At 42.9% G+C, this 14,533-nt stretch overlaps 1 protein-coding gene across 1 annotated transcript; it reads right to left on the bottom strand.

Annotated features, from left to right (window-relative positions):
• Positions 1–64: 64 nt before the first annotated feature.
• Positions 65–9,991, bottom strand: msh6 (mutS homolog 6 (E. coli); the record flags this gene model as incomplete). Its single annotated transcript, XM_080538996.1, has 10 exons — positions 65–216; positions 2,027–2,226; positions 2,374–2,528; positions 2,881–2,970; positions 3,065–3,182; positions 3,361–3,644; positions 4,040–6,587; positions 7,070–7,245; positions 8,511–8,713; positions 9,684–9,991. The coding sequence occupies 10 exons, from the start codon at positions 9,989–9,991 to the stop codon at positions 135–137; spliced, it is 4,164 nt and encodes a 1,387-aa protein (XP_080395122.1). The 3' UTR covers positions 65–134.
• Positions 9,992–14,533: the final 4,542 nt, after the last annotated feature.

The following is a 14,533-nucleotide window of genomic DNA, read 5'->3' as shown; positions in this document are numbered from 1 at the left end:
GAGAGAAAAAAAATAAACTTCCTTAGGTCATTACAGTAGTGATTTATTTTGTGAGTGGGGGAAGAACAAGGGAGAATACAAAGAAAATAAAGCTAAGAGAACATGAAACAGAACAAGGAAAGAAAGCAGCTCCTTCACAGGTTGCCAATCATTTGGACCAATGAGGCAAAGTGTGACCCGTCAGCTGTGGGGTCTTCAGCAAACAGGCAGATCTTCCTGTGAAGCAGAAGGATGGAAAAATCATAAATACAATATATTTCTAATATATGGCTCTAGGACATTTTTTAAGAATACAACTGCTAACCAACTCCTGTCACTGTCAAGGGTAGTAACGGAGCACTGTATTAAAGTAGCAGAATAATTCATCTCAGGATAAAAAATGTTGGACAGTGAAGCTACAATTGGAATTTTGGGATAAGATCATGAATGAAACAAAACTACAGCATGTGGCCTTTTACTTGTAGACTGGCCAAAAAGGTTAGTGTTTGATCCCATGTCCCTTAAAATTACCTCTGCATTCATAATTAGAAAATCAAACCAAATTGTATTTGTCACTTATAGTTGTAATAGACAAATATTTTTTTATCTTGCTCCACACTCAACAAAGCAGCAACAACAATTCAATAATAAGTAATACAAATGACAAAATGTGCAATAATGCCAGTGCAATAATAAGTGTGATAATATCAGATGTCTTCTGATCAATGGGGGGGGATTATCTATGGCCAATTACATTAAAATGTCTTCAGACATAAAGTCGCTTTGGAATAAGGCGTCTGCTAAATGCCAAAAATGTAAATGTAAATAACCCCATTTATTTTAGCTATTTACCAAAACATCTTCAAGTTACAGTTATATAATGAATGAGCTTAAAGTGCAGACTCTCAGCTTTCGGTTAAGGGTATTCACGTCCAAATTGAATGGTTTAGGAATTACAGCTCTTTAATATGTAGCCCCCTCTTTTTCAAGGGACCAAAGGTAGTTGGACAATTGACTCAAAAGCTGTTTCCCGGGCTAGTGTGGGCTATTCTTTTATCAATTAAGCAGGTAAAAGGTCTGAGTTGATTCCAGGTGTGGCATTTGCATTTGGAAGCTGTTGCTGTATACGCACAACATGCAGTCAACAGAGCTCTCAATGCAAATGAAACAGGCCATCCTTAGGCTGCAGAAACAACCAAGAAATCCATCAAGAGAGATAGTGGAAACATTATCACACATAGGAGTGGCCAAATTAACAGTTTGGTACATTCTGAGAAAAAAAAGAACACTGGTGAGCTTGGCACCACAAAAAGGTCAGGATGTCCATGGAAGACAAGAGTGGCGGATGATCACAGGATCCTTAGCATGGTAAAGAAAAACCCCTTCACAACATCCAGCCAAGTGAAGAACAGTCTCCAGGAGGTAGGCATATCATTATCGAAGTGTACCATAAAGAGAAGACTTCACACGAACAAATACAGAGGGTTCACCACAAGGTGCAAGCCATTCATAAGCCTCAAGAATAGAAAGGCCAATAGTCTGCTCAATAGTCAATAGTCGGCTTAGTATTTTTTGACAGGTTATTTAATTGCCAAATTACATCGTTTACAAAAATCACTTTCATAGCATGTTTAACCACACACTCTTAAGGCGTTTATTATATTATATATATATATATATATATATATACACATTTATGACACTGTGATAAGATTTTTAATTTATTATTATTTTTCTTTAAAAAGCGCTTTGACCGTTAACCGTTGCTATTTTCAGAGGCACCCGGTTTTTGGTTTAACCGTAAAACCGTCCAACCCTAGCTGCTTTGTCTCCTCACACACAGAAAGGTGCATAAAGCCAGTTATTATCTGAATTATCAATGTGACACCTGTTTTTTTTGTGCAACTCCTACCACGCATCTTGAATTAAGCACCTGATAGGATCTTGCCGAGATAAGCAACATAAGTTAGGACTCTGCCCTCAATGAATAACATGATTGACGATACACAAAATATTCTACAGACAAAATTGTAAATAATATACGTACTTGAAGACTCTTAGGTTGATTGTGGTCCTCTCAAACTCCTGGGCCTTCCTGTGTCCTGACTGGATAACCTCCTCAGGTATGTTTGCGAGCCGAGCTGCGTTAAAGCCGTAGCTCTTGGGACATGCACCTGCGATGAATTTGTAGAGGAAGGTGATGGTCTCTTGACTGGGGTCCTCACATTCATTCTCCACCATGCAGGCCTGAGGGCAGAAACATCAACTTCCTTACTCAGATCTGCAAATACAACTTGGGAGACAATAATTGCTATGAAATGCTGTGCATATGTACAAAAAAAACAATTATATGAGAAGGTTTCTTAGTAGTTTGAGGTGTGTGTGTGACCTTACCATGTGTCCCAGCCTCACTGCAGGGTTGTTGGCATAGTCTTCCACCAGAGAGTGGTAGTGTGTAGAGAAGAGAGTACGGCTGCAGATCTTCTCAGCAAGCTCCTTCACCACTGAACTGGCGATTGCTGTGCCGTCATAAGTGGCTGTGCCCCTACCTGCAATACAAGGATACACGTGAGCTTTTCACCAATTCTACATACACAATAAAGAGTGCCCATACAGAGGTCCTTGAGTTATTTGTAGCTCTTCTTAGGTGTAGTTCCTTGCATTCATCCCTTCAGTCCTCTCAATTTTGAACTTCTATTGCATTATAGATATACATATGGATGTATTACTTTTACTACCCTCCTTTGTTTTTTAAAATCTTATTACAAACATGACATCTCCCTATGTTTATGTATTTTTTCTTGTGTATTGCATTTTATTGTATTTTGTATGATCTGTGCAATGCAAATAAAGTCTGATTAATTCCATGTTAAACTCAGCAAAACAGACAGACATATTTACCCAGTTCATCCAAGAGCACAAGGGAGTGTCTGGTCGCATGATGTAGGATACTAGCTGTCTCACTCAACTCCACAAAGAAGGTGCTCTCCCCTAGAATAGACACATTTAAGGTAGATTAAGTCCAGGAGGCAGTTCTGTAACTCAGGTAGGACAGACATGCTGGGGTGTTAATTTGACAATTTACCAGCCATAATGCGGTCTGATGCACCCAGTCGGGTGAAGACTCTGTCCACAGGTGTAAAGCTAAGGCTCTCAGCCGGAACATAGGAGCCCATCTGGGCTAGAATGACCATCAGTCCACACTGGGGGAGGAGCACAAATAAGAAGATGGAACAATGTACATCAAGACTAACTTGAAATGGTGTGTAAAATATATGGAGGCTACCAACACACATAGACCAACAAGTATGAAAGTGTAACACAGGATTGAGCAATGTAGCTACTGAACGAGGTCTAAGTATAATTGCCAGGGGAACCAACCTGTCTCATGAGGGTGGACTTCCCTCCCATGTTGGGCCCTGTGACCAGTACACAGGGGGCCTGTCCTCTGACCTCCCCCTCCTCCTCGCTGCCAGGACAGCCGATGGAGATGTCATTGGGAATGAAGTCGTCACCAAAAAAGGTCTTAGTGACACAGGGGTGGCGGGATCCCCTGAGGTCCAGGAAGGGTGCAGATTGGTTGTCGTCCTCTGGAAGCAGCAGCTGTGGTCTAGTCATGGGTCCTTCTCCCCCCTGACTGTACTGTGACAGGCTCAGCAACACATCTACAAAAATAAAAAGTAAAAAAGGAGAGAACTGAATCGGTCACAAAAGAAAAAATAATCCCAACCAATAAACAGTATGACAAACATACAGTATATAAAACAATTGTGCAAGCTTTTGTTAGCTAATCACATGTTGTAGCTGCAGTGAAGATCAATAATTAACAATGCAATAGTCAGAGAAAATGAAGTGGCTCGGATATATAGGTTAGAACATTCGACCTAACAGGTGCAGAAACCATATTTAGTGCAACCAACACCTGCAACCAAATCTCACACAATGCAGCACAAGGCTCTCAGTTTTTCCTACCATTTTACCTTGCACAAATACAGTTGGTTCCATACACTGCTACAGTGTATGTGCTGTTTGTAAAGAACCTGTGTGAGATCATGCTTACCGAGCACAGCCATGCACTCCACACTAGTCTGCCAGTCTTTGTAGTTCTTGTCAAAGTTGTAGAAGAGCCTCCTCATGCAGTCCTTCAACGCTGCGTCCCTCTTCTCCTCCAGGCCCTGAAGCTCAGAGAACAAACGTTCAATCTCCTGAGTCCAGTAGCGTTTCCAGCCTTTCTTCGTGGACTTCACCTCATACTCCTCTGGAATGTTTCTGTCTGCAACACTGTCAGGCACTTCCATCTGATAGCGGTTTCGGCCTGTGCCCCAGTAGGTCATACTTTTACAACCAAGTCTCTTCTTCTGTCTGTCCAGGTACTCCTGCAGCTCTCTCTCACAATTCTTGATACCGCTGAAAGCCTGGTCAAATTCTGGGTCGAAGCCAGACTTGGGGTGTATGACGCCAGTGGTGCGAGCTTTCTGATGGTCAAAAGCAGAGTCCCAGCGTTTGAGCTCTGCAGAGAGATCAGGGAATAGGCCCTCTTTACCGTCTGCTTTCAGGTTGACCACCTGGAGGAGCAGTTTGGACCGGAACTGTTCTGTGACTGGTGCCAGGATCGACACAATCTCCTGCATGGTTTTGAAACCCTCCAACGCTGAGAGGAAGTCAGCGATCTTACGCTTACTGTAGGTGACCTCCTCGTAAAGAACAGCTCGGCCGTCAGGATGGTCTTTGCCCTTCAGTGGAGTGCCTATGCTATGTATCTTACTAAGGAGCCGTTCCAGATCCGGAAGTTTCTTCAGTAGCTCAGCGACTTCTGTAAATTGGGCCTGAACTCCCAACAGGTCCTCAAGGGCATCCAGCCTATCTCCAATGGACGTGGGGTTACAGAGAGGGGCGCAGAGCCACTGCTTGAGGAGTCTCTTACCGAAGGGGGTAGAGCAGGTGTCCAGGCGCTCCAACAGAGTCCCTTCCGTGCCTCCTGATCCATTCTGGAGGATCTCCAGGTTAGCCAGCGTCACTCCGTCCACGACCATGCGCTGACGGGTCTGGGCAAAGAAGCTTGAGCGGCCAGCCACCTTCTCCATCTCCACGTCGACAGGGATGTACTCCTCAAAGTTGGCCATGGAGAGCAGCTCCTGATCCACCAGACACTTCTTCAGGTAGGAAATGCACCCACCCAGGGCTGACAGGGCCAGCTCATAGCCCTCTTTAGGAGACAGGCCCAGTGAGTCGCTCTCAGAAGTCATAGATTTGAGGACTGCGGGAAGATCACTGCCCTCTTTTCCCACACTCTCTTTGAAGTAGTCTTCCTCCGCGAGGGTCTTGAGGGTCTTCTGAGCATCCCAAAACTGTGTGCCTGCAGTGAGCGGCTCCTGCATAGCCGAGGACAGGGAAGCCTTAAAAATCTTACGTGTTTCAATTGACGGGTTCCCCTTCTCAAAGAGCAGTTGTGCGGGGGCAAAGTGCGCCACCAGGGTGCGCAGGCGGGAGCAGTGGCGGTCGTCGTGGAACTGGCCCACGTGGAAATGACCCACAGAAGTATCCACAAAACTGACCCCGTAGGAACGGCAACAGCCGGAACTCTCCTCCTCCGCCTTCTCCTTCACACTGAGGAGGTACTTGCTCTGGCTCTCCGAGGGGGTGCCGTCCAGCACGCTGTAAGTCTGCGTGCCTCGCGTGATCACCCTGCACACTTCACGCCGCACCACGCGGTCAAACTTGGTGGGCCGCAGCATGGTCTTACAGCGAGCCTCCATCATCTCCGGGGTCTCCGTTTGCTCCACGCGGGCCACCTTGTAGCCCTTCTGCACCAGCCCGTCTGAGAAACGTCCAAAACCAATCTCCGGGAAGCCAGAGTGTGCCCAGGTTCCCTTCATGAAGGTGAGGCCCAGCTCATTGACCCCAATGACAGCGTCCATATGGTACAGCTCGTAGAACTTGCCCACCTTGTAGAAGAGTACAGCGTCAAACATCTCGGACTTCAGCTGCCACCAGCGGCGCATGCCGGGTGTGGTCCTGTTCAGGAAGTCCTCCGGCACGTAGAGGGTAGTGGGATCGTAGTTGTCCTCTGTCTGTCTGCGTCTTCTGGCGTCTTTCTTCTTGCCCTCCTGCAGCCAGTCTAGCTTCTCGTGGTCCCAAGCCGTGCCTTCTCCTCCACTGCCACCTGACCCGTTTGCCTGGCTCTCAAAACTGTCAGGGGCAGAAAAGGCCGACAGCCGAGACTTGGCGTCAGGTGTTATGGCAGGGGGAGCTCTCTTCGGGGCCCCTGTGGGAGTAATTGGTGTCTTGGGCGTTGGTTTAGAAGACTTCTCTGCAGGGCGTTTGCGTTTCACAAGCTTGACTGGGCTGTCTGGTTCACTCTCTCCCTCACTACTCGCACTACTTTTTACCCCGTCTTCTTCCTCCTCACTGCTAACCTGTGCCTTGTCAGGCTTGAATTCTTCAGCTGATCCATCACTGTCTGAGGCTACCACAATGCGACGCCGCTTGGGCTTGCTTCCCCGTTCTGCTGCAGCACGAGACGAACGGCGACTGGGCTTTGTTTTCACCTCCTTTTCTTCCTCATCCGAGTCAGACAACTCTTCATCGGTCAGTGTTGATTTATCAAGCTGTCAGAACAATGATCAAATGACATAGTTAATGAAATATCACATTTTAAAGGGAGACTTGCAAACTTTCACTTGCAGCTTTGAAAATGTTCTAGAACTTTGCATTTCATGATTAGGCTGTCAGAGACAAAAATGCCTAAATGATCATTCATTGGCAGCGAAGTCAATGAAAGATACACTCAACTTAATCTACAGGCCAAGTTTGGCCACAAGTTGCCCCAAAACCACGTAATATTAACTCTAATTACACTAGCAACATCGTACATTGGTACGACTGTTCTCTCCATATACTATGTAATTACGTAATTACGGTGGAACAATATGTTACAATGTACTGCAGTACTTACAATGTTACTACATAGGTATTGGGGCAACTTAATGTAAAGTGTCGTATTTTTTAGGATACCGACTTTGCAAGTACAAATTTATTGTTAGAATAACACACAAAATGACCCCTATTATTACTAATCAGTTTAGCTCACCTCCATATCTTCGTCATCCTCCTCTTCCATATCAGATGGATCCATGCAGACAGGCATCTTAAGTCTATTTTCAAGGCTGTCAGACATGGCACGGTCAGCAAGCTCCATTGCCTTGCGAATCACAGGTTTGCCACTGAAAAACTGCCCTCCAAATTTAGCATCACTGTTGTCTGAACCTGAAAAAAAGAGAGGACATGATAAAGGATATTAAAAGGTAGACTCTAGGATATGGCGTCATAGCAAAACAAGCAGGGCCACGCTGCCAAAGACTTCCAAAAACAGAGAGGCAACAGACTGTGTGATCTAATTATGTGCAGTTATGTATTTTTAGCATCTTGATGTTCTATCAGCAAGTTGTGATGTGCTAATCATGCAGTTAGATGTTCATAGCGATGTTCCTTGCTAGCTACTAGCAGCTGTTTTGCATGTTTTGATTCAGAGCAAGTTTCTCCGGTATTTGGTTTGAGGGGTACCAACATTCAAATAAGTATATCTTCTTCAAATGTATTCATACAGTCATGAAAGCAAGACATTCCCTAGAGAGAGTCAATTTCTGTTTTTATTTATTTATTTATTGTTTGACCATCGTTTTTAGCCCATTTACAACATCTTTGTGAAGACAGCCAACTAGGTAGCTAAATAGCAAATCCAAGACATTAGCTATGGAGTGTTCATTATCTCTCTGCAGTGTAGTGTTACTACTGCATGCATGCACAATAAGTCCACATTCTCCTCTTTCTCCTCATTCCTTCTGGCAGAGAACTCATAAAAGGTGAAATTGTGAACCCACTACCCAATATTACACCCAAAAAATGCATATGCCATATCTCAGAATCGATTGGGCTTCCCGAGCATAGTCGTTTTTATTTTATTTTTTATTAACTTTAGTCTCCTATCTAGCACTGCAGTGAGAGGGAGGTGTAACCGTGATGTTGCTTTTGTTTTTGCTCTCCTTGAATGAGAGAGAATCCCATTCAGAGAGGTTAAGGCACAGACAAATTCCCCAAATTTGCAGTTGTTCCCCTTTAAGAAGGATGACATTCCATAAGATTTATTTAATAAACCCAAAATCCTGTCACGGCATGTTTTGGAAAGGAAATGGATTGCTGTTATCAACAACCTTATTCATTTGAACTATTTAATGTCTTTCTGCCCTGTGGTCATTTGTTGATGTCTCTGTTTTGGAAAGTTTTGTTATAGCACTGTACACACCACTGTCATTGCAAAAAGTTATCTTTATATGCCATTTAGCTGACGCTTTTATCCAAACCGACTTACATTTCAGTGAGCGCATACATTTCAGTATATATGGTCCCAGCGGGAATCGAACCCATAACCTAAGCGTTGTTACTGTTAGCGCCATGCTCTACCAACTGACCACAGAGGACCACATCTATCTGTGTGATAAGCCGTGTGCATACACAAGTCTGAGCTTGCTTACCGTGATAGTCCCGGACATATTTGGTGGGGACCCAGCCCCTAGTCGCAGGCTCATCAATAAAATGGACATGCAGCACTTGGTCTTTACCGCGGCCGCGCATCTGTTGACCACTCAGAGGCTGGGGGACGACCATGCAGGGCCACCAAGGGAACCCCTGCATTTTTGCCCAAACCAATGTTCCTGCACTGAAGGGGCATGGGGAGCTGGAAACAAATTGACACAATATTAGTTCAGCCTTCAGGCATTCATGAATGCAAGCATTTCTCGCATACACAAACGTACATAGCCTATACTAGGGGGTCATCCCTATGTTTTTAACATTTGTTTCCCCCCATCAAAATTAGGCCCTATGTTCCCCCCATTTCTAAGTCATAATAAAGGCAGGAATCTCTGTAGGGTTAGGGGTTAGCGTTAGGTTTACTGTTAGGGTTAAACTGAGGAAACACAGGGCTGTGGGGGAACATAGACACGCTCCCCTGTGTAGCAGGGAACGCACTACATACTCAAATCTACGTTTTACACAGTATGAATAGTACTATTAGTATGCCATTTCGAACACAGCCAACGAAGATCAGAAGATGCATCCCTAAATGTTTTTCAGCACATGTGCGTTTCGCTCTTTGTTTATATGATCTATTAGCCCAGCAGCCACACGTCTTTGTTAGCCAGCTTAACTTAACTGTGGCTAAACTGTGCAGTGTTTGCGAGTCATCTTCTGACCTCTACCAAGTCAAGTCATTTCAGCTATGATGAATGAATGAATGAATGGTCTTTATTGTCATTAATATAGTACAGGTACCATACAACGAAATTTAGGAGGGGGGGCTCCCCTGGTGCTTGGAAAAAACTACTAAAAACAAGAAGGGAAAGGAGCTGGTTTACATAAATAAAGGCTATATCCACTATCCACTATACTATACTATACAAATAAAACACTGTGCTGTACTCTATGTTATGCTATACCTATTCTAACATTTCCTATCTCTGAACCTTATGTACCCGAGGGTTGTCATATTGCACATAGTATTATTGCACATTCATTTAAAGTGTCGCAGTTTGCAGGTTTGAAATGTTCACAGTTGTGTTTCAGTATTGCACTTGATTACAATCTAGTAGCAAGTCAAGTAATTTCAGCTATGCAAGCTTAGCTATCTAACTAGCACACTGGCTTACCTCTCTTCCGGTTTTGGTGTTGGTGTTTTATTCCCAAATAGTTTGCTGAATCCGCCTTTGGCCGCTTTCGTATGACTTTTCGCCGGGGTCTTTTTAGTGTTCTGAGATGCATGGTTAGATGCATGGTTAGATGCACGGTTAGATGCATGGTTAGATGCATGGTTAGCTTCTTCTTTAGGAGAGTTGGATGGTTTGCCTGCAGAGGACGGCAGGTCTGCCTCGGTGGGAGAGGGACTGGGCTTCTTCGCCTTGGAGACCGGCGGCGGAGACTTATTGAAGAAATTTAACATGGTGCTTTGCTTGGCCATAGAGCTAGCTTTATAAGACAATGTCTAATGATAAAGGTAACAAACGACGTCTGTCTAGTAGCAGAGTAGGATCACAGTGAGCAGCTAGCAGCTATCTGTCATGTCCGTCGGCACGTTCCCGCGAGTTATGTTCGCGGGAAAAACTTCAGAAGGTAAAAGGTTGATAGTGGAACTCCGCCTACTCACTTCCGGTCAGTGTCACAATATGTAAATGAGGATTTCTTCAAAATAAGAGCGAAAGAGGCCACTTTCATATTAAGTCTTCCCGCGGACATAAATGACAGATCGTGACGTTAGAATTATAAGGTTCTATCTCAATTTTTGGTCAAAATTTAGTTTTTTACATAATCTGATCCATTAGGTGTTTATTAATGCCTGTGTGGTGTTATTTTTTTAAATGTTGACATTTTTGAGTTAGTAATTCATAAAATACAAAGGTTCCATTCCATCTCACAAAACATAATGGAATGTAAAAACTTTGACGCTCAATATCTCTGAACTGCCCTAAACGGAGATAGCTGCTAGCTTACTATTATACTTTAATTGATGTCTCTTTGGTCTTCATGTTGACAGACACCAATAGCAGACTCCAAAGGCAAACGCAAAGCCTAGAATCAATACTAGACATTGACAGTTATCTTATATGCCTGCCCAAATTATGTGACAGAACACACCTAACCAGAAGCACCTGTCAAGCCAATTATTTTGGTGCCCTGAAATAGGGGGACTATGTATAAAGGTTGTAATCTCCAAATGGTGGAACCAATCCTGAAAGAAGAAAACACTGAATTAAAGCCCTACTTTAACCTCATAGTAATCGCTTGATTTCAAATCCAAACTGTCGAGCTAAAAGAAAACAAAATGTTTCCTCTTTCCCATACTGTAGTGCCCTGCGTACGTAATGGGACAGTAAAGCATTTTTGTAACCTTTAACCTATGTTGTTTGGAGTACAGTAGCCCAAACATACAACAAAGCTGTTGTAGCAGGAGTGAAACATTAGTGTGCTGGAAAACTCTGTGCATATGTCAGATGTATGATGTCATACTGCATATGTCAGATGTATGAGTTATGAGTTTGAATTTGATGGTGCTCAATCAAACTTCCTGTCTTTTTCAGCTTTTGACAACTCTAAAAATATTTAATGAATATAGTTTATTATATATTTGTCTCCGTAATTCCTGAATATCAAATACATTGTACTGTGTTCATTATAATTGTTATGAATAACATGAATAACAAAAACAACAGCAACAATATTATTATTATTACGATTATTGTTATTATTATTATTCACTTATTATTATTAATAATAACAATAATAAACAATATTCATAATAATTGTAATAATAATAATAATAATAATAATAATAATAATAATACGTTAGTTTAGATCAAGTAGGGCAGGCTAACGCCTCATGTTGTCTTCTACTTGATAATGCTTAGAATTACTTTGATGTCGTAGTCTGTTTTTATCATGATCTTTTGTGTGTGTCATCCTCATATCACCAGTAGAGAGCAGTAGCATTATTTGGAGAAGGCAGAATGCTATGGAATATGCCAGGGGATGATAGTGTCAGATTTTTTACAGCAGAGAAACTGTACAGGGGGGGGGGGGTAGATGGGATGGAGAGGTTGGGTCTTAGATAGGCAGTGACTGCAGTCCTGACAGCAGTGGGAAGCTCGTTCCCCCAGCGGGGAGCCAGGACGATGACAAGCTGTGACCGGGTAGCGTGACTGCTGCATCCATGTAGAGGAGGCGGTGGGGTCAGTCGGCCAGCCAGCAGAGGTGGAAGAGCGGAGGGAACGGGCAGACCTGTGTTTGGGGGCTGACCATTGCTTGCATGTAGGATGTTGCTATATGCTATACATACTTACTGATTGCAAATATCTTATTGTCAGGAATTTACAGCATTCAGAGTTTCATGATGAGTATTAGCTAAATAACATTATTTTCACATTTGCTCTCTTCCCTTTTGCCCATGCTGGTTCTCATTCTTCCTGTTGTTATAGATCTGCCTCCTGCAGAATAATTAAGGCACAGAATCTGTGGTGCCTCAGTCAGGGACTTTGGTGGTGTCTGATTACAGAACATGGTGCCTCTCTGAAAGGATATTCATTGAGAGTATCCATGCAGATTCAGTAGAAGGTCAAATACACTGGGAAGCAGCTGCGTATGTCCTCTTTAGACTCATCAAAGACATGGACCAATTCAATATTATGAATCACGCTGTTTCAGTGGGGAATACACATTTTTCACATAATTATTTTGAGGATCATTGAGGATCTCTGCCAGGGGCAGAATGGCATTAACAAATTGGTTTATTGGCTAATTACACCCAATTACGTCTAACCCATCCAATTAAGTATTGTTTGGATTTTTTATCCAACAGAGTCTGAGTACATTGCAGCAGTACATTACATCGCTTGAGTCAGGTGTGGCAGCTTACACTTCAGTCATCTGAAATGAACACATACTATTTGGAACATTAGTGCATGCAATGACTCAACACGGTAAATCTCTATGTGAATGTATTCTTAATGCGTAAAAAAGAAGCTTTTTATAATTAATTAATAGTCTTAGAGTCTCAGTTATCAACAGTCAGACCTTTATAGACTATAGATAAACTAATAGTTCACTATCTATAAACTCTTTATAAGCACATTACAAACCCCCAAAAGGATACCTTAGTGTTGTATTACTATTTCTAACAATAATCAAATACAGAACGTCTACAAATATACACAATTATGCAATGTACACTTTTAGCTTGCATGCAAATGAAAAGCATTTTATGATAAATGTTTGTCCTTTCAACAGGGAGATACTCACTACAGAGGGATACGTGGCCAATGTTTACCCCGGCATCATGGATGAATACAAACTACCACACATAGAGGGACTTTGAAAAGGTTACATACCAGTGTCTGGTAGAAAATGTCAGTTATGGTATTGAAACAATATTAAACACCTTGCTCACAGTCATTGGCATACAACAGACAGTATTAGCATGCAAAATCTAAGATCATGCATCTAAACTGACAAATTAATTTGAATTCAATAAACGTACATGTGTATTAATTATTAGATGGTTACACCTCTACAAGTGATTGTGATAAAAATAACTGTGTTTATACTGTAGATGTTACCATAGTCAGATTCAGTATCTTCATGACACCAATATTGTTTGGGGAATAGTGGGCTGGTGTAATGTAATGATTAGAATGCTGTTTTCCTTCCTTCCAATAAAAAAAAAACCCTTACCATACTTTCCCTGAATCAGCCTGTTTCTGTCTGTTAGTGTGCTATGCTTCATGGCTTCCTCATTAGCTCCGGCTTTCAATTAGCTCTGCAGTACTGCTCTTTACAGTTTACACTTCCTCCACTTCCAGTTTACACTCTCTCCTCCTGTCTCCATGTGTTAGATCTCTCATAACTTGATCGCTCCTCATAAATGCATAAGAGAGAGAGACACCAGGCCTGGACTGAAATATCCAAAGACCAAAGTAGTGAGATGTCTCCTCCAGCTTAATTCGCAGTGTTGTTATGTCTCACAATCATTTGGGATCCTTGAGGGGCCTTCGCTCATTGATTTCCACTACAAGGATGGTTGTTTTTGCATTATCCCTGTGATACTCTGGGTCGCCGTAATAATTCATGGAGCGAGACCAAGGTGCTGGGGAAATATTTAATTTGACGCTGCTGTGTATTGCTATTCTGTCCGTTGAATTGTTAAACAGCATCCAGTTTTATTTGGCTACAATTTAAACTCCTTCTGGCTGGCAGGCAGTATGATAACGCAAAATGTAGCAGAAAGAATTTGTGGAGGATATGAATTCGACAGTTAATGATTCATGCCTCTTCATACTAATTTAATTTAGTCCTGCTCATTCTACTCTGATGAGGGACAATCATACACATACATAGTATTCATTGGGGTCAAAATCATGGACACTCCTTGTCCCCCACCCCCTGCTGTTTGAAGACATTGACGAGAGAGATGTATTATGTGACGTGGGGAGCGGGATAGTTGAGCCAGGTGACAAAATTAGCCCACTTCCCTGCTTTGATACACCTATGAACACTCTCTACTCCCCCCCTGCCTCTCCTCCTCTCCTTGTCTGTATTTCTCTAGCTTTGGTTTTATTGTCCTTCTGTCAATTTGATCAATATCTGAGCCCATAACATCTCTCTCTCTCTCTCTCTCTCTCTCTCTCTCTCTCTCTCACTCACTCACTCACTCACTCTCTCTCCCTCTCTCTCACTCACTCACTCTCTCTCCCTCTCTCTCTCTCTCTCTCTCTCTCACTCACTCTCTCTCTCTCTCTCATTTGATAGTGCAGGAGATCCAGAGACGGATCGTTGGAGAAGAGAAGAATTACAGTAAATGCCTCCTGGTAAAAGGATTCACCTCCTGAAGCTGATGGATAGCCATTTCAATAGGTCAGTCTCTATGGTGAGACTATCCACACATACCCTGTTTATTTTACTCTGGTGTGTGTGTGTGTGTGTGTGTGTGTGTGTGCGTGCCGGGGGGGTCAAT

This window comes from Nansenia antarctica, assembly GCF_963989245.1.
Source record: "Nansenia antarctica genome assembly, chromosome: 1".
NCBI lineage: Eukaryota > Metazoa > Chordata > Actinopteri > Argentiniformes > Microstomatidae > Nansenia > Nansenia antarctica.
The sequence above is the reverse complement of the archived record's forward strand: the minus strand, read 5'-3'. Positions and strand labels throughout refer to the sequence as shown.